This window comes from Gadus macrocephalus, chromosome 3 (genome assembly GCF_031168955.1).
Source record: "Gadus macrocephalus chromosome 3, ASM3116895v1".
NCBI classification, from domain to species: Eukaryota; Metazoa; Chordata; class Actinopteri; order Gadiformes; family Gadidae; genus Gadus; species Gadus macrocephalus.
The window spans coordinates 22,027,827-22,053,123 of NC_082384.1; the positions used below are offsets into that span (position 1 = coordinate 22,027,827).

Consider the following 25,297-nt stretch of genomic DNA (forward strand, 5'->3'; position numbering starts at 1 on the left):
CCGTCACCTGTGACGCCAGGCGTTTCTTTAAAAAGACCCCTCTTTTCCGCTTCCTAAACCTGAAGTCTGACTCAGCCCAGACACTGACATCACTAACATGACTCACTTACAAAAACAAACACGCACATACAAGCGCTACTGCCAAGAGAGACGACTGCGACCTCAATCAATGTCAAAACACGTACATACTCAAGAAGATGTGAAATCTGTGTGGTCCTTGGACTAGCCCAACAGTTGGAGCTTGGGTTAGGGGTTAGGGGTGATGGGCGCGATTCCCACTCCTGGGGCCATCTATGCTCAGAAATGCAAGCACCAGGAAAGGGTCGGATAAATGCAACAGACCAGGTTGGTTCAAGAACCCCCTTTGAAGAGGAGGTTTGATAAGATGTTTGGTTTTTCAGGTAGTAGTATTCCCAAGTGCAAGACAAATTCCCCTTGGGGCAATAACGGTTTATCGATCTATCTATCTATCTAGTAGCAGCTGGAACAGTTTGGTGCTGAGATCAATAGTATGTCAATAGTATGGTTTCACTGCAGTACAGAAAGCATTTGTTTCCGCCTCCCCTGATATAACAAAACATTCACACTATCGCATTACAAATAACTTGGCTAGTACAAACGCATAGTGTGCATTAGTGCGCTTATCTGGTGAAGCTCGCTCTACTTGTGTGCTCAAGATATCACTTCCCGTAGGACATTCCACCGAATCAAATGCGTCTTGACAGCAATGATGGGTGGGTTTTCATATTCATAGACATTCACAGTCATTTATTTAGATAGAGTTAACACTTGGTTAAGAAAGACCTTAACAGTTGCCTGATGTTTCTTTTAAGAAAAGGAAAACAGGAGATGTGCCAATTGAGACGCAGCCAAAGGTCTGGTGTGGAAAATGGTTGGAACAGGTGGAAGACACGATTTCATGCTTGCATTACAAATAATAGCATTTATAAAGGGCTGAATTAACACCGCATCGTTTTTCGAAGGGGAAAATGCCTCCATATTTAACGGGGCATTATAACAGGGCCGTATCACGGTATGCATGAGTCTCTGATATGGCCAAGGCGCTGTACGAGTGACCAACATCTTAAATAGTATAACCTGACAGTGACTGATTACTCCGTAAGTACCAGTAGTACACAGGGCCTCGGACTAGTACACATATTAGTACTAGTAAACAGCGACGATAACTCAAGAGAACGCTGGCATTAACACTTCCATGTAATAGGAGTGACATGTGAATCCTTAAATTTTAATACATAGAGTCTATTAAGAAGCCTCAGAGAGGTTGGCAAGGGGCCCGGGTATTCGATTTCATCTCCGACGGTCCAAAAGAGGCTTAGTGACAGGCAGACTGGGTTTTTAGTGCTCAGGCAGCGTCTCCTGAGAATGCCCTCACCGGAGCGTTTCGGTTGACACCTTGCTTGGAGCATTCTGTCCTAATCCCCGCAGACTCTATCAAATTGGGTGGATCCATTCCAAAAGTTATGCTGGCTTCCTCCTGAGTAAGTAGTGGAACATGGGATAGCTTCATTGGTTATCATGGGAACGGCATTGTCAGAAATGCCTGGAGAAGTTTTGATGAACCTCAAATAACAATGTTATTCCAATCAAGTAAAATACAGGGTAGGGACAGTATAGTCTGCACACAGACTATAGATATTATTGTCAATAAATCTATTGAAACCTGTAATAGAGTCAAACAAAACAGTAAGCAAGCGTCGACAAAGATCGACTAATGATTAATGTAACCCGAAGCTGCCCTCAAGGCAGCAACTGCCCGCATAATGGATGGCATGAGCGAAAGGTGACCCATTTTGAACTGTCAACGAATCAACAAAATGTCTGCGGCCTCTATCATCGGCTCACCCCATTGGCAGGGGCGGTGTCACGTGACCAGGGACCAAACATTCTGGTGGGGTGCCGCATTGGATATCAGGCATTGCCCAGCATTAACATCAGAGGAGGTTGCGGCTAAAATTACGATTGTTGATATGCAAAATCGTACATCAATGCCCAACTCCCAACCAGCCCGGAGACAACCGCCACCCAGCCACGGAGACCCCACCTCCTGCCGGGCAAAACTGAGCCGTGGGAGGGTTGGAGGAAGGGGGTTTCGGCATGGCTGATCATTTCTAAACTGGCCAGCTTCTGCCCAGTGGGTGGTGGTGTGGGGGGGGCATGGAGGAGGGAATGTCCCTCATGCTGCGAGAGGTGAACGATCAGGTGAGTGATCACTTGACAATTGGACAAACTTCTAGTGTGTCCAACTGGATTTCAACACTCTGGCCTTAAGGGAGCTCCAGTTATGGCCGCCTGCAGAGAGTCATAGTCGGAGTGCTTTGAGAGAGCATGCGGGCGGTCGGAATAAGATCACCGAAGGCCGTCTGGTACCACAGGTGTTAATGTCTCTGCATGGAGGGTTACCACTAGTGAGACGACCAAGATGGTGCGTCGTAAGGCGTGGGGTTTGGAGAAGAGAGGGGAGGTGGAGGAAGGAATGTGAGGAAACAGACTTGCATTGATTGAAACCATCTTAACACTGGTGGCAGCTGCCCACTGCATGGCCATAAATCTGGACCACCGAGACAGGAGGGAAGACGCCTCATAGTTGGGTTTAGAACCTGCACGAGTGACGACAGACTAACCAATTCATTTGAGACAGCTTGCTTTGCTTTGGTTAGCGGAGGACTTTCTTACAGTGGTTTGACTAGCATACTTTTAACTGGCTTCTCGACCCATTGGCCACAGAAAGCACTTTAAAGTTATTGCCTGACGTTCACCCATTCATACACACATTCACACTCCGGCCACAGTGTCAGCCATGCAAGGTGACGGCCAGCTCGTCGGGAGTAGTAAGGGTTAGGTGTCTTGCTCAGGGACACCTCAACACTCCACTAGGAGGAGCCAGGGTTTGAACTAGCAATCCAGTCGACCCACTCTACCTCCTGATCCACTGCTGCTCATGTGCCATGCCTGTGCCAACTGTGACCTAGCCCAACATGCATGTTTATGTTTAGCTCATTGTCTTTGTTCATCTGTATGTCAAGTCCGTGTGTGTACTTTAAGAGCAAGGGAAAAAAAACGTCAAAACCCTGTGTGTGAACATACAACTTGGCGAATTAAGCTGATTCTGATTCCTAAAGATGTGCTGAAACCTCATTCTTGGTGGCTATTTATCTGTATTGCGCTCTGCAGTAATGCTGAAAAGGTTGTGACCTCACGGTATTTCCTTTGCCTCAAGCGACCTATGTTAAATCATCTCCACCAGTGCAATGCATATTGTTGTCCCTTACAACTACAACAGAAAGCATGTGACCACAGATGGAGAACATAAAGTACAATTTCTCACACAACATAAAACAACAAATACACCAGGCATTTCCAGGGAAGACAAATCTACGTCAATAATTACAACAAAGAAGAATAAAATGATGGTATTCTACACAGGAGGTTTTGAAACCCCTTGAGATAAACTCTCTTCTATTCTATTTTCCAGTTTCCCTTTATTTCTTACTTTATCTGGTTGGGCTAAACAGGAAATGCTTTGGCCAGGTGAAATCTCAGGGATCCATTTTATGACTTGTAAACCCCGCAAACCATATGGATAGGGCTGAAAATACATCAGGTGTTAAGCCATAGAACTGAGGAGAGGTGAATGGGGAACGAGCATTGCTCTAAAACAAAGCAGTGCAAAGCAAAAACCATGGAAAAGGCTCTTATTCTCTGTTAAGTACACCTCCTGATGACGCACGGTTCTTTGGACGTGGGTGCATTCACAAACAGCAATAATCGTTCTGGTACCTCCTTGCAAAAGGCTTGCCAGCAGGCCCTATTCTGTCCTGATTCCAACATCATCAACACTTTACAGTCTAGACAGTTAAACGATTGCAACCCTATTTGACGTTAGCAGGGTCTTAAGGCACCACTGGTTGCTCACCAGAGACTAATGAAACGCGAGGTCGTCCTCACATAAATGGCCCCTCTGATATCATCAATTAGTGAACTGGATATAGAAGCAGTTCTCTGGCATGGTGTTGACCGGCTGGGTCTGTCTGGGTGCTCTATTAGGAGCAGAGTGCTCAGATGATTAGGGATGATTATGGGCCTGATAGGTTGTATTATAAGTAGTTATATTTACGTCAAACAAAAGACACACAACACTCTTATCAGCCATGTCTAGTGTCTCTGAGGGAGGGGTTGAGAGCCAGACATTCCTTTCAGTCAGTGTATCCCCTGCTGCCGTTCTTTCTCTATCTGTCCCTTTCGAAGGTGGATCATTGTGAGGGCCCTGTGCTGTCTACATTTAAAGTTGGGCGTCTTAGCAGCGAGATTATCACCACATAATAGCATTCATTTGCGAGGCTTTAAATTATAGCTGGGGAGACGCTCTTTAAAGTCCATAAGAAAATAAAGTGTGCGGGCACACACACACACACACACACACACACACACACACACACACACACACACACACACACACACACACACACACACACACACACACACACACACACACACACACACACACTGTCTAATCCGGTGCAAATAGGTTATATTAACATCCGTCATCTTTAGTGTTTAATATATTAGCGTTATTTGCACAAGCAGTGCTTGCTCGTGGTTCCAGTCCACGACCACGCGCGTAAACGTATCCGTGTGCGTGCGTCCACCGCTCTCGTGGGGTAGCAGTCAGAGATTAAAGCGGCATGCCTTTGGGATAAGCACACACACATGCTACACACACAGCAGCGGGCGCTCAGCTGTCGGAGCCCGCCTTCAGACGCGGACCGTGGCTGGGCGCTACCCTGCCTGCGGTAGATTGGACCGCGACAAGGCTTATCAACCACCGATGCAGCCCTCTGCCGTTCAGCCCGGGGGTAGCCAGCGACATACACCCAGTGCTCCGTACATTCAGTACATTCATTGGATGGTGCATTGAGAGCGCCTGAGGCTAGAGTGCAGCCTTGCCCAAGGGTAGTGTGACCAGACCCTCGTTCAGGGAAAGGTCCCCGATCAATAAGCATGGGGATTTTTACAATATTTTGTACATTTTTTAAATGGGAAAAGGCAGTTGTTGATTACACCTGTGTCTCTGATAGTCCCGGTACACAGCAAACCTATATGAACGATCAGGCCTGAACGATCATAGACAATATCAGTACAATGTAGAAGGATTCCCTGATCCAGTAGCCGGCTTCAGATTGTTTTGGGCTGGTTTATAAAGACGTAAATGTAAAACACATCACACTATCGGGCATGTAGCAGGCATAACAGTAATTCTCCAATTATGTACTATAAAAGCCTACTACATTTAAAATGATAAGAATGGTCAAATGGTAACATGTTCCCTTTTTTTTCAGAATTATAACATCAAATACTGTTGATGTATTGACTATCAACTGCCCAACTGCCAGTGACTTCATTTCAGAAACATGTCAGATTAACACATGAGGCTGTGTTGTGAAGATTTCATGTAGCTAGTGTTAGCTTAGTTAGCCACCATCAGGAGTCCAGCCCGTTGAGTGGTTAATCACAAACCATAAATCAAGGGCCGTCATCTCAGAGCCATGGACACTTATTAAAGTTTAATAAATCACCAAAATGCAAAAACCGCAAACTAGGACCCACTACGACTGTATAATAAGCATATTATTCACAGTACAAACAATTTATTGGAACTGAATTTATATACAACTACCAAGATAAAAGGTCAAACAATCTCCCTTGTCCTGTGTCCAATTTATGCCTTGTTTTTTTATTTTAACTGCCAATAAAAGCCCTGTATTGGTTTGAAGGTTGTGTTCACAGCCTGCGTCCCTCATATTCCTCAAGGCACTTCATTAGTTATGACCAGCACCTTTAATTTTAGCTTGCGTTTATGTCAAGACCTTTACACTGTGCCAGTGCATTTACTGTAGCGTTAAGAAACCTGAGGCAGTGTTGAAGAGTTAATCCAATAGAACTCTGGCCGTTGTTACAGGATTTGACTTGCTGCAACGACCACAGTCTTAAATTGAAAAAACAGGTCTCAGAATAAAATAAACCTCTTCTCTTTCTCCAATTTAGAATCGCGGAGTAACTTTCCACGGGTCAGCCTATATGAGACATGGGCAATATTATACACTCGCATTTTACAAGTGTTATGCCAGTGATAGCCTGGTATGAAGATACGACGTCATTTAATACTATCGAGGTATAAAATATCACATAATCTCTGCTCGCAAAATGGCAACATAGCCAAGGGCATAATTTGGTCGATATCTAAGCCTCTTGATAACATGATACATAGCCAGCCAGGGAATAGTTACCCATGATTAATTCTTAAATTGTTGTAATGATATTGTTTATATATACTGCTTTTGTAAGCGTTGGCTATGCAACATTTTTATTCTTACAAAGATGTAGGTTTTAGTTTACTTGCATCAATAGTGCCAAATTCTTGAGGTTTAACTCAAATGATTTCTTATGTCAGGCAGTTAATGAAAAATAAATAGCATAGGGAATGAAGTGCTACACATCACAATCAATTGTAAATTACAGAAGCAAATCTATTGCACACACAATCATTTCTAAGCCTACATGCAAAAAATGTATTAGCTGATTATGAAGTATGCTGAGTATTTTAGTTAGTCTATCATAGTTGGATTGGGCGCAATAAGTGTGCTTGCACTAAGCCGACCAGATTTCTGAAATGAAAAACAGGGACATTTGTAGTTTGGCGATGAATATATCAACGAAATATCTGATGTTATTATTTCAGAAATAAAAAAAAGGGGGCATTTGCCTATTCTTATCAGGGTCAATGTAGTAGTGTGGTAAAAGATCTGTCCTTTCATGCCCAATTGTTGACAATAATTGGTTTTAACCTTACAATCTCAGCAAAACAAGTAGCTGTTATAAGGAATCGTTCCATATTGTACTGATACAGTTTAAGAACCCACCTGCTTATGGTATTAGGGCGATAGTTAGACCTGGCCTAGCGAGGTCGCACCACAGTCTTTAAGATTGACACCTTTAACCCTCCTAAAATGAATACTCATGAGCACGCTAGAATCTAATGCACTTTAAAAATCGATTCATAAATTTAGAACATTTATCTATTTTAATCAAGGGCATTTCCGGGGACACCTTCAGGCGAGGATCGGACCCCAGAGACAGGAACAGAGTCCCCGTAAAACAGTGACGTGTGGTCACCCTAGCTCGCACACCATGTCTTCACGCCATGCTGGGAGAATACGTTTCATCCACGATATCTAGGCCTGCCCCTGGGGATTTCATCCAGGAATAGCGGCCAGGTCAGTTTTAGCTGAGACCGGAAAAGCTGCATCAGTCTTGTATGTGCAGCAATTTATAAAAAAAACGATATCCTTTTCTAAATGTACCAACATGGCAACAAATAAATCACTGTCCCTAACAATTTTGTCATCGGTAGATATTGTATCTGTCAATAACCCAGACCGAATCTGTCAGACAAATGTGTCGAGCTGTGAATGTCTCCGCTTGAAATGTGTGAAGGGTCTGTCATCGCACGTTTTCGATTCTAAATTTGTGTAATTTATCTTTGCTTCAAACCCAGAATGTATCTTTCTGCGGTGATGCCTGAAATCCATCCATCGACGTTAACCGTTTCGGACGGACAAAGCACACAGTGTGAAATATTTGTGGCTATATGTGAGGACATTAAGGGGCCCCCATGACTGGGACAGCCGCAGCGGTAGAAATAAGGGCCGATGGCTAGCCCCTAGGGCCCCCACTGTGCGCCATGCCACCGGTCAGCAATTTAACGTTGAGGTTAGCCGCATGTGCTGCTACGCGTCAACAGGCCCATTGCACTTAGCACACAGGCAGGTTCCAAGCCATTGTAGCCATATGTCGTGCATGTGAATGTGTACAGTATGTGACAATAATGTACACGTTGTCGTACTCACAGGATAGAGTTGAGGGCTAGCCATTTTGAAGAAGGAATGTAACAGCGAGTGCTATCAGTTGTGACCGAAAGTTTCCCAGAAAAGCGGGGGTTGTCCCAGGAGCTGGCTAGCCCCGTCATGCTAATCACACAGGCTGGCTCCTTATATATTTGCTGAGAAGTACTCGGTTAGACAAGACCGAGTGGATACCACATGGTACACATTCTAAATTGCCATTTGGAGACACAGAAGACTAGGTTTTTGAAAACACCTAGCTGTGTGTAACGAAAAATGAAGCGTGTAATTCGTTTTTATTGGGTCATTGAAATAGACAACAGGGCTTTCTAAGTGGCTGTAAAGTTTAGAGGCTGATCATCAATTGGCACAGCAACAGCTACCCAATACTGTAAGGTGTGAAGATGGCTGCAGACGGCAAGATGGATGAACAGACCGTCTGGACCGCTAGATACAGTACAAAGACAGACCGAACTTCCCTTGTTAAATCTGTACAAAGAGACCGGGACAGAGATACTATCCCTTGTTAAATCTGTACAAAGAGGGATACAGAAAAAATCGTTCCTTTTATGTTTTTCACACACTATGCCGACAAACTTCGAAATAGTAGCCAGATGTTGAAGTGTGAGGCTCTTTGGCATAATAGAGTAGCCTATAACGTAATTCACAGTCTAACACTTTATTTTCCGCCATTAACCTAGAGGAAACTGTCTGCAAGTCAAGTGGGTCAAAACGGCTGTCAAACTTGTTGATACAAAATACACGCAACCAGGCTTACTGTTGTCAGCTGTGGTAAATTCACCGGATGCAGGGCTGTTTTTCACATCAGTGAAGACAACGTTTTAAATGTTTAAATGTGTAAATGTGTAAAGGCACGGCTTGCGTCCTGTAACAGGTGCGGAGACCCCAGTCAGGGTTCGATCAGACCACTGACCCTGCCAACGACACGTCCCTAACTCACGTTACTTTAGACATAAAGACTGTCTTCTCACATGTTTTTTTGCCAAGTAAACAATTAAAAACCAAAGCAGCTGCTATGGAGTATAGATCATTGATTGCCAGATTACGCTAGTGAAGACAATAGGGAATTGCTTGTTCATTCACTTTTTTTCCTTTTTTACAATTAATCAGTTAAAAAGGAACAAAAACATATCTTTTTCTGTTTCTGAATTATGTTCAGCAACTTGTGCAGGCTTCTATTTAGACAGAGACGATACTGTGTACTGCCGCGATATATTGACAAGTCATGTGTCGGTATTGAAAACTTTAGGATTAGAATGGCAAGGTTGATAATGACAACGTAATAAAATATTTTTAAAACACCAGAAAGACAGCATACAAAAACAAGGTGTTTTACAACATTTTTAGTTGTTAATCAAAAGTGAACCTTCCAGTTGCTTCAAAAAATTACCTTCAAAACCACAGTCGTTCACAGGCACTGACTTCAAAGACGACCAAATCTTGTAAAACATGATTGATGCCTGCTTGAGCATCACTAACACATAAATTGTGGATGTTTTAAAATAGAAGCAGCACCGTGCAAAGCCATACATGGGCCCTCTAACCTTTCACTTTTCAGCACAGCAAGCAACAAACAGGGCGCCTCACGCGCACAGCCACTAAAGGACCAACAAAAAGTCACAAATTGACCAGGTTACTTTCACTCTTTTCTATTGTGACAAAAAAGACCAATATTAAATCTGTGGCTTGTATCACTAAACCAAACCGTTGGGGGAAAGTCAGGCCTCAATCAACCCTCTTTCAGGCCGCAAGTCAAGGTGAAGTTTTATGTACTTACCGTATTACAGAATGACAAGTTCATTTTCAATCCAAAGAAATAGGGCATTATTCAAGAATACTACCGCAATCAAATTACAGTAAACTGGCGCTGTACAACTGGAAAATTCTATTCTTCTATAAAATTCAGCTTCTATTTTGATGCAATAAGGCCTACTGTTCAATTGTGATATGTCTTCAACTATTATGTTAGTCTGTGTCAAGGTATTGGATACACGCTGGATTAATGTTCAATTGTTATATGTGCTATCATCTTGGTTAAATCTAAACAAACCAAATACTAACGTTATAATTTGAGGGTATCCATGAAAGGTATACGATTAATTAAATGCATGATTATTGCCTAAAGTACCTATTTGCTCAGGTCAGGTCATATCAATCAACAAAACGTCGATATTTTCGAAAACATTAAGTAAATGTTGAAATATTGTTGAAATATTTCAATAAACTTTCGAAATTCTGTAAATATCACTAAATGTGACTTGGTTCCGTACCTTTTCATATTGATATACCAGAAGAAGTCAAAATATATGATCTGGCAAAGACTTTTAACCCAGGGAGACACTTTTTATTCTTCTGTAGTACTTTTTAAGCAGGGTCAAAAGGTAAATTAGAATATTGCATCAGTCTTTTATTCTTTCTTATAACTATATTTTATTATCGTTTATTTCTGAAATTCAGCCTTGTGCTGATGTGTAAGGGTTGACTGAGATACTATAGAAAAAAAAATATTAGAGTACACTACCATGAAAATTAAATGATAATGTTCTATGCTACCATGGATTTAATTCTTATTAAGCCACAATAGTCATTTATGACTTGCCAAATTGTATCTGATGATGTAGATGCTGTTGCGAACGTTAACAGTTCAAAGATATAACCAAATCCTTCTTTAGTGTTCACATGCATTTGAAGTAATCATTAAAACCAAAATACACAATAGATTCACGGATTTTCCTTGAATTGCTGTTTTTCATCAAGTAGTTTGCTCAAAGCATGCACTACAGTTATACAGTGCTTAACAGGGAATAAAGAAGCACAGAACTGCATTCAGGAATTGCCCTGCAGGTGCAAGTTTCGATGCAGAACCATTCCTGGACCATACTCCCACATGCTTCATACATACTCCAAGATATCCCAGCAACTTTCACCCAGTGATTAAAATTCCAACTTCTCTCCAAACATCTTTCCCGTCAAACCACATCTCTCAATGGAAAGCTGTGTTCTCAGCTGTGTTGTATCCCCACTCGAACCGATGCATTATTCCACCAGCTCCAGTTCTCCAAAGCTCCGTGACAACTGTGCGGAAGCCCGACTTAAGGGGTTTGGTACTCACCTCTGCAGGGGTTCTCCGGAAGAGTTGGCCACCGGGTATCCTCCACCTCCACTACCACCGGCGAAGCCTTTTCCCAACATCTTGGCCTGGCTGTCCTTCAGAGTCTCAACGTGCCTCTGTATGTCCCCACTCCAATCCCAGTTCTGATGCATGGCAAAGCAAACTGCCCCGTACCCCCTGGGGTTCTACCACACCCCTGCACCCCGAAATCAACCTGCTGTACGCCCCCAAACCACCACCAACACCTCCAACGACAGCACCACCACCACCACAACGGCTGACTAAACAATCACCTCAACTCCCTCCGCAGAAATACAAAAAGCTAAAGCAATGGATCCAGGTGAGGCCTCTCTCTAATCACTCCCTGTGTCTCTCTGTCTCTCTCTCTCTCCGTCTCACTCTCTCTGTCTCTCTCTCACTCTATCTGTCTCTCTCCCTTCCCTCCTGCTGTGGCTCTGGCGTCCGTCAGTAAAAGCCGGCCAGCTGGAGTAGAGGGGCTCTGTCTCTGCCTCCCACCCCCCTGATGGACAGCAGCAGTGGTCGCAGTCTGCCCCCCCCCCTCCCACACCTCCAGCTCCTGACTCTCTCTCTCCCGCGCTGTCGCACACCGCAAGGCCCTGTCACACACACACACCACACACACTCCTACGCCCAGTCTTCCCCCTGAGTGTCAGAAAGAGAAGGTGGAGGTGAAGGCAAGCAGGTCTTGTACCGAAGGGGAGCGGAGGCGTGAGTGAGAGAGGGAACCACAGAGGGGAGGCGTGAGGCGTGTGGGGGGGCCCGGACGGCAGGAGGGGGCTGAGTTGAAGGCAAGGCCCTGAGCGACCAATTGGGACACCCCTGCTTGGGACAGCTCCGTGCAGCACGACAACAGAGAGCGGAGTGTGACGCTACCCCCCTTGTCCTGCCCCAGCCACTGCTGATTATCACCTCCGGGACACACGCACACACACACACACACACACTCTAATACAGACATATTTAGGTGCACACACTCTCAGACAAACATAAACACACACACACACACATTCTAAAACAGACATATTTAGGTGCACACACACACACACACACACACACTCTAATGCAGACATATTTAGGTGCACACACTCTCAGACACACATACGTAGGCACACACACATTCATTGGCACACACTCATACACATTAATAGACACACACTCATACACATTAATAGACACACACTCATACACATTAATAGACACACACTCATACACATTAATAAACACACACTCACACAGGCATACATAGACACACACAGACACACAGACAGTCATACACACAGACACATTCACTCTCATTCACAATCTTTCTCATAAACACACACAAATCCATCAATGCACACACACACACACAAATCCATCAATGCACACACACACACACACACACACACACACACACACACACACACACACACACACACGCACACACACACACACACACACACACTCACTCTCTCATGCACTCCCCCCCCCCCCCACCCTGGCGCGGCTGGCCAGTGAGAGCGTCGGTGCGGGGGGAATGCCATCAGTCAGTTGCTGGGTGTCAGGAAGGTGTGACCTGCGGTGTGATTGGAGCACAGGGCTACGGACAGCGTGTCAGATGATTCACATTTCGTGGTTGCAGCCCGCTTGTCTGGGGTTTCACATCTGTTGGCCCCAAGCCGGGCTCCTTTGTAATAAATCACGATCGGGGTGGGGTTATGGCTGTTGTGCAATAGAGGGAGTGTGTGTGTTCGTCAATGTATGTGTCTGTGTATGTCAATGCATGTGTGTCTGTATATGTCTATGTATGTGTGTCAATGTGTGTATGAATATGTGAGTGTGTCTATGAATGTATGAGTGTGTGTGCATGAATGTATGAGTGTGTGTGCATGGATGAATGAGTGTGTGTGTGTGTGTATGAGTGTGTATATATGAATGTATGAGTAAGTGTGTGTATATGATTATGTGTGTGTCTGTGTATACGCGAATGCTAGCATGTGTATGTTTTCAGAATTGTTCAAATATATAGTACAAACCATGTGGTTACTTTGCCTCCGCCTTGAATACTGAACAGAGGGAATGTACAGCAACACAGGCGGATGGACAGACGGACAGATAAGTGTAAAGATGGTCGCAACCACTCACTCGGAGAGAGAGACATTTCCTCAATCTACACCTTGTACCGCAGTGACGGACGGCAAAGCCACACCAACACCTGACAAATTCCTCTGGGGAAAGAGAGCGAGAGAGAGGGACAGAGAGAGAGAGAGAGGGACAGAGAGAGAGAGAGAGGGACAGAGAGAGAGAGCGAGAGAGAGGGACAGAGAGAGAGAGAGAGAGACAGAGAGAGAGAGAGAGGGACAGAGAGAGAGAGCGAGAGAGAGGGACAGAGAGAGAGAGAGAGAGGGACAGAGAGAGAGAGGGAGGGACAGAGAGAGAGAGAGAGAGGGACAGAGAGAGAGAGAGAGAGGGACAGAGAGAGAGAGAGAGGGACAGAGAGAGAGAGCGAGAGAGAGGGACAGAGAGAGAGAGAGAGGGACAGAGAGAGAGAGCGAGAGAGAGGGACAGAGAGAGAGAGAGAGGGACAGAGAGAGAGAGCGAGAGAGAGGGACAGAGAGAGAGAGAGAGGGACAGAGAGAGAGAGAGAGAGGGACAGAGAGAGAGAGAGAGGGGGAGGGACAGAGAGAGAGAGAGAGAGGGACAGAGAGAGAGAGAGAGGGACAGAGAGAGAGAGCGAGAGAGAGGGACAGAGAGAGAGAGAGAGAGAGGGACAGAGAGAGAGAGGGAGGGACAGAGAGAGAGAGAGAGAGAGGGACAGAGAGAGAGAGCGAGAGAGGGACAGAGAGAGAGAGAGAGGGACAGAGAGAGAGAGCGAGAGAGAGGGACAGAGAGAGAGAGAGAGGGACAGAGAGAGAGAGAGAGGGACAGAGAGAGAGAGAGAGAGGGACAGAGAGAGAGCGAGAGAGGGACAGAGAGAGAGAGCGAGAGAGGGACAGAGAGAGAGAGAGAGGGACAGAGAGAGAGAGAGAGGGGGAGGGACAGAGAGAGAGAGAGAGGGGGACAGAGAGAGAGAGAGAGGGACAGAGCGAGAGAGAGAGGGACAGAGAGAGAGCGAGAGACAGAGAGAGATAGGGAGAGAGGCAAACTAACAATACACCCCCCCCTCCCCTCCGCCATGCATACATCCACTAGGCGTATCTTTAGGCCCTGTAAGACACCAGATACCACTGTAGTATGTAGGGTGTTCTAGAAGGCCAGCCCGCAGGATCGCGTTAAGCACGGCGGGGAAAAGGGGTGCCTAATTACAAAAACAGTTAGGGTCTGTGCGCTGAGATCGCCCTTGATCCTGCATAGCTGACGGCCGGGAGGTCAGAGCGCCGTTCCTCTGGGGCCCTCCTCGCTCTCTGAGGTGTCCTTGACTTCAAACTCCCCTAAACACCAGCAGACGAACCCTACAGTCATTGGGGCGAATGGCGCTTTCAGTGTGGGCAATCTACTGCTCTTATGGCTTTATGCTGCGTGGTATCTTTCCCGGGCAATGGGTAACACTATAGACTATGTATCATAATCTGAAAAAGAGGGAATATACTGTATAGGCCCGTCTGACTGCATTAGTGGAAGTTCATTTGTGAGAAATGAGTGATAATAATAATATAATACATTTAATTTAGAGGCGCCTTTCAAAACACCCAAGGTCACCAGTGATGCACTGCTGCTACGGCCATGTGGTCAACTTTAGGAGGCGTCAAGAGAAGGTGACCTGAGATTAACTGGTGGTTTTGGGCTGAATACAAGAGCTTTGTCATCCACATAAATCTATAATTTATACAAAATAAATGGCAAAGGGTATATAATGTATCTGTGCCATGCTAAGCGCCGTAATAATCAAAATCCAGAGGCAACAAACACAATCCATTGAGCGATGAATCTGCCACTCCATTTCGCACGACAGGGTCTTCCAGAAGATGGCACGATGCAGCTGGCGATGCCATTCCCCGAATTGGGAATTCCCGTGATAAAGACGGGAATGCTTTTATCCATGGCGGATTTAACGTTACATGGACAGACTTATTTAGCCGGGGGCTCAGAGCCTAATCAAGACCCCTCTAATGGCGGTTACCTTTAGCCTCATTAGGCCCGGTATCCACGTGTTGCCATCCGACCACGTCACGCTATGCAGCAGGTCACGACACACACACACACACACACACACACACACACACACACACACACACACACGGCCACATGCCGCACGCACAACCGTTTACACACAGACACACACACGCAAGGTCAGCCGTGGTAATAGCCGCAGCGTGGGATAGTAGGAATCCATTTTAAATAGACGGCAAAGCCCACTTACGCACGCACATGCAAAACCTCCCACGCACGCACACACACATATGCATTAAAACCAGCCCATCCACAGAAGCGCAATCTTCTCCAATGTTTTTTTTAAGGACAGGCATTCTCGTCGGACTGCAGGATATTGGTCTGTTCTCTGGCTCCGTGGCTAACCCCCACTTCAGAGCCCTAGGACAGCATTTGGCAGTGGGGTTTCAAAGGGTGGATGACCTCATAAAAGTGGCTTAAAAAAGGAATGGGGCACCGGCCCGCTCAGGACGCCCTGTAAATGCCATTGTTCCAACAGGGGGGGGGGGGGCGGGGTGAGGGGGGGGCGGCAGTTGCATTTTTATACGTGCGACTAAATTTACACAGTGACACAAAACGCACGCGATCGCAGCGGGAGTTTACTACTCTCGGTTAGGGCAGCTGGAACAACAACAACATGCGGAGGAGTCGGTGGAGGGGCCTGCCTCAGTGAAGAGTTTATGAACACCACAACGTTTCACAGACTTGAGTTTGACCCTGGACTCTGGCCCCTTGAACCACGGGAGACAGGCGCCGTTGTACTGCGTTGGTGAGAGGGATGGAAGAAGAGAGGAATAAATGTAGAGGAGAAAGAGAAAAGGCGGAAAAGTTAGAAATGAAAAAATCTATATTGGCATGATGATCTTGAGAAGCAATTGTTTAGATATAGGCCGTAATATTAAGACAGTTCTATGTTCAATTCCCAAGTGATTTGTCTAAAACATTTTTGCATGTATTGGTTAAAAGGTTAATGAGCAATTATTATAATTTTTTTACTTCTAACCTTCAAAACGTCTCTGTGGGAATCTGAACACAACATATATTGTACGGTTCATATTGACTTGCTATATACATATCTTCCCACGGTAATTATCCAGCAACATTACATCCTGTGTGTAATACCAATGGTTTTTTTTGTGTACCAGGACATCACGTTGTGAAGGGTTAATACCGATTTTCTTTGTTTCTTCCAACACACATTTAACATATTTATTTTAAGTATTTCTAAAATAACTTTATCATATTTGGTAACGTTCGGACTTCTGAGTCTGAACTCATTACGACTTTCTTCTCCTTCAGTACATCATCCAAACCCCAGCCCCCCCAGGCAGACACTACACCTCACGGTCTTACAGAGGCTCCAGGTCAATGTGAAGGTGAACCGCGGCCGTGAACTTTATGACGACTTCTTCATCGTCTTCATACACACGTTGGGAACCAGCGTGAGCCCGTGACTGGACCGTGTAGGCAGGACGGGGGTCGCATGTTGGGAGCCCAGGAGTCTGTGACCTCTGGCCCCTGGGTTCCATGGGGTTAGCGTCACACCAAGCCCGCCCCCCGCCGCCCCCCAGGCCACCAGTGAGATGGGGGAGGTTAACGCCCCGGCCGGGGCCCCGTGAGCACCTGTCTTCTCGGGGCCACTACTCGCACCGCCCCCTGCAGTAGCACGTGCAAACGTTTAGTGAGAGGCAAGGACGCCCCCGAAACCCTCTCGCATGGAGGATGGAGCTCAGAGAGAAAGAGAGAAAGAGAGAGAGGCACACCCAGAGACACAGAGAGAGAGAGAGACAGACACACAGACAGACGGACACAGAGAGAGAGAGATGCACACCCAGACAGACAGAGACACAGAGAGAGAGATGCACACCCAGACAGAGACAGAAAGAGAGAGAGAGAGAGACAGAGACAGACACGGACAGAGAGAGACATACAGACAAACTGACAGAGAGAGAGACAGGGAGAAACACAGACCGATAGAGAGACAGAGACAGACAGACACAGAGACAAAGCGAGCTACGTATATATATATATATATTTATATATAATCCTAACAGACATTTAGTCAGGGATAGATTGAATAAAATGCAAAATACCCGAGCAGAAGACAGACTGAGCAAAGACGGAACCGATTAGACCAGAAAAGAAAAGCGCAGAAGAAAAGACCTGACAAATGGTCGCGTCGGACAGACTAAGACGACGACACCAAACGACGACCAGACATGACCCACCGAGTCCCAGCAGACGGACCTCCAGGGAGCGCACAGACAGAGGGGGCCTGTGATAACGGAAGCCAGCCCCCCCGCCCTGTCCCACAGGGCACCTGTCGCCCCACAGATGAGCTGGTCGGCCGCTTGGGGCCGGTGCAGCCTTATGTCCAGGGGGCCGTTTTGTTTCCGAAGAGGATCTCCATTCTCCGGACCCCCGGCCTACGGAGGCCAAAACGGTGGCAGGCGGGGGGGGGGGGGGGGAGGGAGGCCGGGGTGTTTATTGTGCGGGGGCGGCGGCGTGCGCCAGGCCCTGAGAGGGCTAAAGGCTGAGCGAGTGTTGAAGGATGCATGGGGAAGGGTGGATAGTGATACTGGGGGTTGGACGGGGTCCGGGGTGGTGGTGGTGGTGGTGGCGGTGGTGGGGGCAGTCAGGGGGGGACCGTTGGGGGTGGGGGGGGTGAGGAGAGGATAGTCTGGCGGTTTGACACCATCTTTGATACTAAAGCTTCGGTCATCGGACAAGGTGACAGATAGGGCCCACGTCGCCGGTCAGAACGCTCGGCGGTAACTCTAGATCGGTACACATTTGGATGAGACCCATCGGGGGCATTACTCGTCTTGAATCGCGTAATACGATGCCAAAAATGACATAGATATGGGCGGCTCTTAAACTTTAGTGCAATTATATGAAAAACACATGGCTTTAACAATAGCTGGTAAGCTTACCTGGATACTATCAACTGCCCTCCTTACATACCAGGTTCAAACAGGACGTAACCCTCCTCCCTCTAACGCTAGGGAGATTTTCTGTTCCCGAGCTCCACAGAATTATGGAGCATGACTCACTGTCCCAGGTATCCGACAGGAGGTCGTGACCTTTCCCATTTGCCGTCACCGTGTGGCGACGTCAGGCTAAAATGGCGGCTCTGCCGGAAGGGATGATAAAGCAGCACATGCATCAGCCCAGCTAACAAAATTTAATCGCATCATAAATATAAAAAGGAAAATGTACCCTAGACATGAAGACAGCGAGAAGTCTGTTAGATCCTGCTCTCATATGCTGCCTTGAGAAAATGTCAGATACTACAAATCATATTTTAAGAGTTATTAGAGCTACAAGGATGTTTTCATTCTGAATAACATTTCATACATTGGCTGTTCAACCACAAACAGTAAAACACCATCTGTCCGTGTATGTTTTTGAGCATCGTATTTTTGCTATGAGTGCTACAGCACCACCACGTGGTCAAAATGAACAGTGTTCCATTCTTTTAAAAAAACAACGTTATTTTTATTTGTGGATTATTAACTTTTTAGTTCGTTTTATTTTTTTCTAATTTTGTAACAAGAACCAATTGCAAAGTTGAACAAAAGCATTGTGAAAACTAAAACCTGATTACAAAATACTTTTCATTTTTATATCCAGTCAACCAATCCAACGTCAATACGATCTCAGAATTGCAGAAAAATTACAGATCTTAGCTTCTGCTTCACAATCCGATAATGTACAGATTAATATTCTATTCGATGAGCGTTTAACAAACAAGCCAAACTGGATAGTGCTTTGAAACTCTTTAACCGACGTGACTTTGAATGGGATCCACCACGACACAAACAAAAATAAGAAAAAAACAGCATAACATATCTACTATATGGCAGGTAATGACACACACACATTAACATAGCATTACAAAATATAAAAACCTTATACATATCAGGAACCTCGAGGGGAAAAAAAACAAAGTAGTTAACAGGATGGTTCTGCTTTTGAAAACGACCACCTTCACCGATGCTCTTAAAACTGTCCCAACGTGTATCAGAGCCGATCGGAAGCCACACCAATACATTCTGATCCAGAGGGGGAACGACGACGCGTATGAACAGCCAGGGATTTAAAAAATGGAATCTAAAAAACAAGCCAAGAGGGGACTCTACTCTGGCACTCTCTCTTTAAACACGGGCATACCAAAAGTCTGCTATAAAAGTGGGACTGCGAGAGGAGGTTCAACAGGGCGGTTAGAAAAGACGAGGGAATGGTTGCGGCGTACAGTGGGCTCTGACGGTTCTTGTGCTAAATATTTTGTACAACTCTACACATGGACAGACGTCCACCACGAGCGGATAGATACACTTTACTAGTGTGTGTGTGTGTGTGTGTGTGTGTGTGTGTGTGTGTGTGTGTGTGTGTATAAAGAAAAGCATGTTATTTTCTCCAATCTCAAACGCGCCCCTTCTCGGTGGTCTGGAGAATGTCCGTCAATACTGCATTTAGCCAATTAGAAGTCCCCTGTCCCCCCCACAAAGCCCCGCCCCCGGAGCCCCCGATGTCCTGTGGTGACCAATGGCGAGGCGCCCTGGAGTGTATTTAATGGGCTGAGGGGGTGCTTTGTACTGGGATTCTGGGAGGTACATGCCGTGTCGTACGGACTCCCCGGGGAGAGGCTGAGGGGGTTGAGGGTTTGGGGGGGGGGGGGGGGGGGGGGGGGAGGGTTTGTTGCCAGGTAACACAGGTCCAGGATAAGGTGGTCCGGTTAGCCGTGGGTGGTGTCGTCCTCCACAAAGTCTTTGGCCTGCTCCGCCGAGATGACGTCGATGTGACTCACCTGGAGAAGACACGCGCAGTGAACACACACGCACACACGGGGAGAAACGACGAAGGCCAGAGACCCCAGACCTTCAACTACCCGGTCGTAATGCACAGTGAATAGTCAATTACGTACCGGCACTTAAAGAAAGTACTTAGCCTTGTGTAGCGTCTTAGCGTGTAAGTGCCTACCACTTGTATCTATGCACTTCCTTACTGTGACGACAGCGAAATATTGTCGTTTCTCCTCCTTCTGAAAAATGTACTAAATGACGCCAAATGTAAATGCACTGCATTTAAACAGTACTTTTCCTCTGGCAACTGAAAGCGCTTCACAATATCGCCCACCATTCACCGATTCATTCACACATTCACACTACAATGGCGTCGGCCATGCAAGGCGACACCCAGCTGGTCGGGAGGGTGAGGTGCCTTGCTCACGGACACCTCGACACTCACCACCTACTGGTGGCCAGTCCTCCCGGTCTACTTCCTGACCCACTGCCTCCCTCGAGGGGATGAACACAACACAACCTTCTCCACCACCTCCTTTCTTGGTTACATTTCACGATTTCAAATATACAATTTTTATTTACTATTCTTTAATTGGTGCAAATCCGTTCATTTGAACGTGTTCTTGTTATAGCGTTTAGGCTACTTTTTAACAAATGTATTGTATAGAAATTAACACATTTAATGCTGTGAAATGAAACGCTGAATAAATATGACACGCAGAGGATCTTCCGCGTGTGACCGGAGGTGGTGCCGGTGGGGTTTGATGGGGGGGATATCTCACCTTGTTCCTGAACTTGACACCATAGAACTTGTCTGCCGACTCCAGCAGCTCCGGTCTGAAGGTGGTGGTGATGAACTGGGCGTGGCCGGCCAGCGTCACGATCATGTCTGAACGCCCGAACAACCACGTCCTCGGTTAACATCCGTAATCACACATCCACTCAACACAACATTAAACGACTCACTACCTCCGTGTGGAGAATAAGGAGGCCGAGTGTGTGGGTGCTGGGTGTTTCATCACAGAGCCTGGTCCTAGTCGTGCTACTCGCATGATGTCGTCTGTGTTTGGAATTTAGTGTACACGTAGTTATGCCTGTATGTGACTACACGGTCGTGGGGGTGTGAGTCCAGGTCTTTGTCAGGCTACAGGCTTTTCAATTCATCCTGGAACGTGCATCTTTTCAGGGAATTTGTACAGTAAATCCATAACAAATACCGAATATTGATTGTCTTATGTGTCCATATTATATCCATTATATTGACCGGGTATTCGCAAGACGCTCACGCTCTGCAGCAAGCCAGTCACAGTTGATTGGCGCGGCGCTGTACAGCGAACGTAAACATACAGCTAAGCTAAGGTTAGCATTTCGCTAAGCATTACTTTTCCTCCCGAGATCCCGCTAATTGTTGTGTTATAATGTTAAGGGAAACAAGATATCTATTCTTCCCCCACCTCTGCTTGGTGTCGCTTATAGTTTGCCTCCCTCGCACTGGTAACGTCACGTAGCATACAGCTACGTGAAAAAACTGATTCAAGCTTCGAATACTAATTTTCCGAACGAGTATTCGAATATTCGGATAATTGGGGCCAGCCCTACTTGCACGGTGTCCCAGGTGTTTGGAATTCAGTGAACACATCAGTATGCCTGTACGTTACACAGGGACGCCGCGTGTGGGAGGTTCTCCCCAGGAGCATCGAGCCCTGCTCACCTGAGACGGCCTTCCTGTGCTGGGCGTCCAGTGCCTGGTCGATCTCGTCGAACAGGTAGAAGGGGGCGGGGTCACACTTCTGGATGGCGAAGATGAGGGCCAGGGCCACCAGGGACTTCTGACCTCCGGACAGCTGCTGCATCTCCCTCATCTCCCCCTGCTTCCCTGTGAAGGACACCTGCACGCCGCCGGCACACACGGTCAGACGCAGAGAGGGCCGGGCGGAGGTCACGTGGTCTGCGACGCTGCCGTCCGTCACCTCGGTGTCCCACGAGGAACATTCAGGGGGGCAGCGGCGTCGACAGACGCCACAACATCAGAAGGATGTTTGGTTTTTGGTTTTGTCTTGTAATTATTTCTACTATTAATAATAGTATTGTTAGGATGTTATTGTTGTTGTTTTTTGGTATATACTGAGTGTGTGTTGTATATGTGCATGCATGGAGACCTATGGTTGCAGATATGCATGTGTTTGTGTTGATGGAAGGAAAAGGGGTTTACGGACATTCTGTGTAGAGTGTGTTGACTGCTGTAAACCCATCCCAAATAAAAAGATGAAAAAAAAAGGATGGGTTGCCGTGGCAACTGAAGACGAGTTAGCCGGGCCTACCCTGATGCCGACGCCGGTGAAGTGGTCGACGGAGGGCACGCTGCTCTGGGAGCCGGAGCCCTTCTCGCCGTCGGCCCCGCCCTCGCTCTCGTCCTGGGACTGGCTGCCCTCGGCGTCACCCTTCTTCATCACCAGGGTGGCCTTGCCCCCCGGCACCAGCCTCTGGAACACCTCGCTGAAGTTCTTGGACACCTGGGGGGGGGGGAGGAGGGGGGGGGAAGGAGGAGGGAGGAGGAGTCGGGGGGGCAAGAGGAGGGCGTGTTAACGTCGTTACAGGGACGGCTGGTGGGGGGGGGGGGGAGGTTGTGAACAATAGATGTTCGTTTGGGGATTCGCGGGCGGTAGCTCAGGAGGTAGAGCGGGTTGGCTGGTGACCGCGAGGTTGCTAGTTCAATCCCCGTCTCCTCCTAGCTGAGTGACGAGGTGTCCCTGAGCGAGACACTTCACCCTAACTGCTCCCGACGCCGCCGTCGGTGTGTGAGTGTGTTCATGATGGGGTGATTGTTAGGCAATAAAAGCGCTTTGGTCGGCCACTGGTCACAAAAGAGCACTATATAAATGCAGTCCATTTGCCATCCATTTTTGTGTCCGTCGATCTTCTACCGTGTTGCCCTGCGGTCAGGGACCAGGACTACAGTACACCTAGTCCTAGCGCTTCTCTGAGGTCGGACAGCAGTACTAACACACCAAATGCGCACTACCGTTGTTCCTTCAGTGCACCTATTTTTGTGATGTGCCTCCGACGCACCTCTAACCTCGTCTTCCGATTTCGGAGAAACCGCATGGAATTCATGCGGTGGATCACATCGTGGATTGCGTATTTGACAGCCTCACTTTATATTCTGTTCAGAGTAAAAAAGCATTTTGCAAAATGACTCAACCATGAACGACGAGGAAGGCCTACAAAGGAAGCGGGCTGTCTCCCAACTGGAAGCCAAGGGAAGGGGCCCGGGTGGGTAGTGATGTGTTGGACGGAGGCCTTGGCGGTGGTGATCAGGGGGAGAGGGGGCGACAGTCTGCCAGTCCGGTTTGACACCATCTTTGATACTTAAGACTGTGCATAGCCTACCCTGTCCGTCCCCTCCTACTTGTTGTACGTCGTCTGTGCTGGCACTTCATTTACACACTTATTGCTAGGGTTGAGCACCGAAACTCGGTTCCAGTAGGGAACCGGTTCCGACGTAAACGGTTGTAACGAGATCGAATAAGAACGCACATTTCGGTTCCTCATAACGGTGCCTGGCGTTTTTTAACGCCCCCTGCCCCGCCCCCATGGTGTTGCGGCGTCAACTTGCGTTAGTGCTGGGCGCTATACCGGTTCAGACTGAATAACGGTGTGTATTTTCGTTAGGAAATGCTTTTGTTATATACCGCGGCCGCCATACCGGTGTATTTCGGAACGCAGCGCTCCGCGACACTGTTTCAGACGGGACCCTTTTCAATGTTGCGCTAAACACGCATGGTACGACTACGACTTTCTTTATAGGTCCATGACTGCGAGGCGTGGTATTTCAGGCCAACTGGTAATAGAGTGTGTCTGTGTCACGGCTTTCAAACATATAAACCATAAAGCCTATGGGCTCCTCGAGACTCGGGACGGACTTGTCAACGCGCTGCGGCATCGCTTACTTGATGTTGTTTTGATTGAAGATCGGCAGGTTGTAGTGGGTGAACTTGAATGAGCGCGCGCGTGCGTGCGTGCGTGCGTGCGTGCGTGCGTGCGTGTTAATTAATATGACTTTGGCAATAATGTTGCGCCATGATGCGTGCCTGCCTGCTTTCAGCAAGTAATTAATATTAATATAATTATTACTCAGAACAAGTCGTGCATGTATGCAAGTGTGTGCAGTTTCGTTTTTTTAAGTACCGGTTCGAGAACCGTTTTAGTACCGGAACCGTTTGAAAAGTACCGAGTAGGCACCGGTATCGGATAAAACCCAAACGATACCCAACCCTACTTATTGCATGTCGTATTTAGTTATAGTACTAAGTTATGTAGCATCTTATCCTAGCTATCTTCGGCCTACCTGCTTGAAGGTGAGCTGGATGGCCTCGTATTTGCGCAGCTCCAGCACGTTCATGAGCTCCATGATGGACTTGTGGCCCCGGTCGAGCTCCTCCTGCCGCTTGATCAGCTTCTCCTTCTGCTCCGAGAAGTTGACGAACTGGTCCAGGGCCTTCTTGTTGACGTGGCTGTACTTCTTCAGCTCCGTGTTGCACTGCTCCAGCTTACGGAACAGCTGCAGAGGGAGAGGGAGGATGATGGCTGGGTTTAGTAACACGTGTTGGACTGGGGGAAAAAGGCGGTCGACCGGTGAAGCAGCGGCAGAAATTCATAGATTATGTATGCATGTAAAAAATCTTTTACCATCTGCAAAAAAATAAAATCCAATTCAGTCAGAGATAATCCTTTAGTATGGGCAAGTATTTGCATCTATTCAACTAAACTGCATTTGTCAATTGTCCAGATCCTATCTAAAAGCAGTAGAAACGTAAGGGTTTGACCGCGCTCTATGGGTTGAAAACTGCCCGCTTCAATGCAGACCCGGCAACAACAATAGCCTGCCCTGCACAAGCTCTCCCATCAGCCCCCGCAGGACCAGACTACGATGACGGCGGTGACATGGACATCACACTGTGAACGCCATCTATAAATCATAATGCCCCGTTATAAATATCAAACCCCATTTCAGAAGAGCCATTTATTGTTCTATTCATATCTGGAGATTGAGTAACCTGCTAAAACGGGCCGAGTTTGGCCTAGGACCGACGCTTTTTAAAAAGGCACTCAAAATGCGAAGCACCGTTTCACCGCGGTGAATAGCGTTGGATGAGCCGTTACAAGTGGTGTTGATTATGTTTCCACCCCGGATCCACTTTGCAATCACCGCCAACCCCCCCCCCCCCCCCCCCCGCCACTGCCCACGCCTGGCGGAGGCATTGTCGTGCGGAGAAAGACTCGACTGA

General features: G+C 47.1%; 2 protein-coding genes across 3 annotated transcripts in view; both read right to left on the bottom strand.

The window, feature by feature from the left end:
* rbm20 (RNA binding motif protein 20) overlaps positions 1–11,609 on the bottom strand; it is a 43,451-nt gene extending 31,842 nt beyond the window's left edge. For both annotated transcript variants that reach the window (XM_060046462.1, XM_060046461.1), the window contains exon 1: positions 11,056–11,609. In XM_060046462.1, coding sequence (XP_059902445.1) covers positions 11,056–11,207 — 152 coding nt within the window. In that variant the 5' untranslated portion in view covers positions 11,208–11,609. The remainder of the gene's footprint in view (positions 1–11,055) is intronic.
* Positions 11,610–18,677: 7,068 nt separating this feature from the next.
* Positions 18,678–25,297, bottom strand: part of smc3 (structural maintenance of chromosomes 3) — a 30,346-nt gene continuing 23,726 nt past the window's right edge. The window contains exons 25-29 of the mRNA XM_060046463.1: positions 24,358–24,570; positions 22,331–22,522; positions 21,721–21,898; positions 20,792–20,898; positions 18,678–20,014 (exon numbers count right to left, since the gene is read on the bottom strand). Coding sequence (XP_059902446.1) covers positions 19,943–20,014; positions 20,792–20,898; positions 21,721–21,898; positions 22,331–22,522; positions 24,358–24,570 — 762 coding nt within the window. The 3' untranslated portion in view covers positions 18,678–19,942. The remainder of the gene's footprint in view (positions 20,015–20,791; positions 20,899–21,720; positions 21,899–22,330; positions 22,523–24,357; positions 24,571–25,297) is intronic.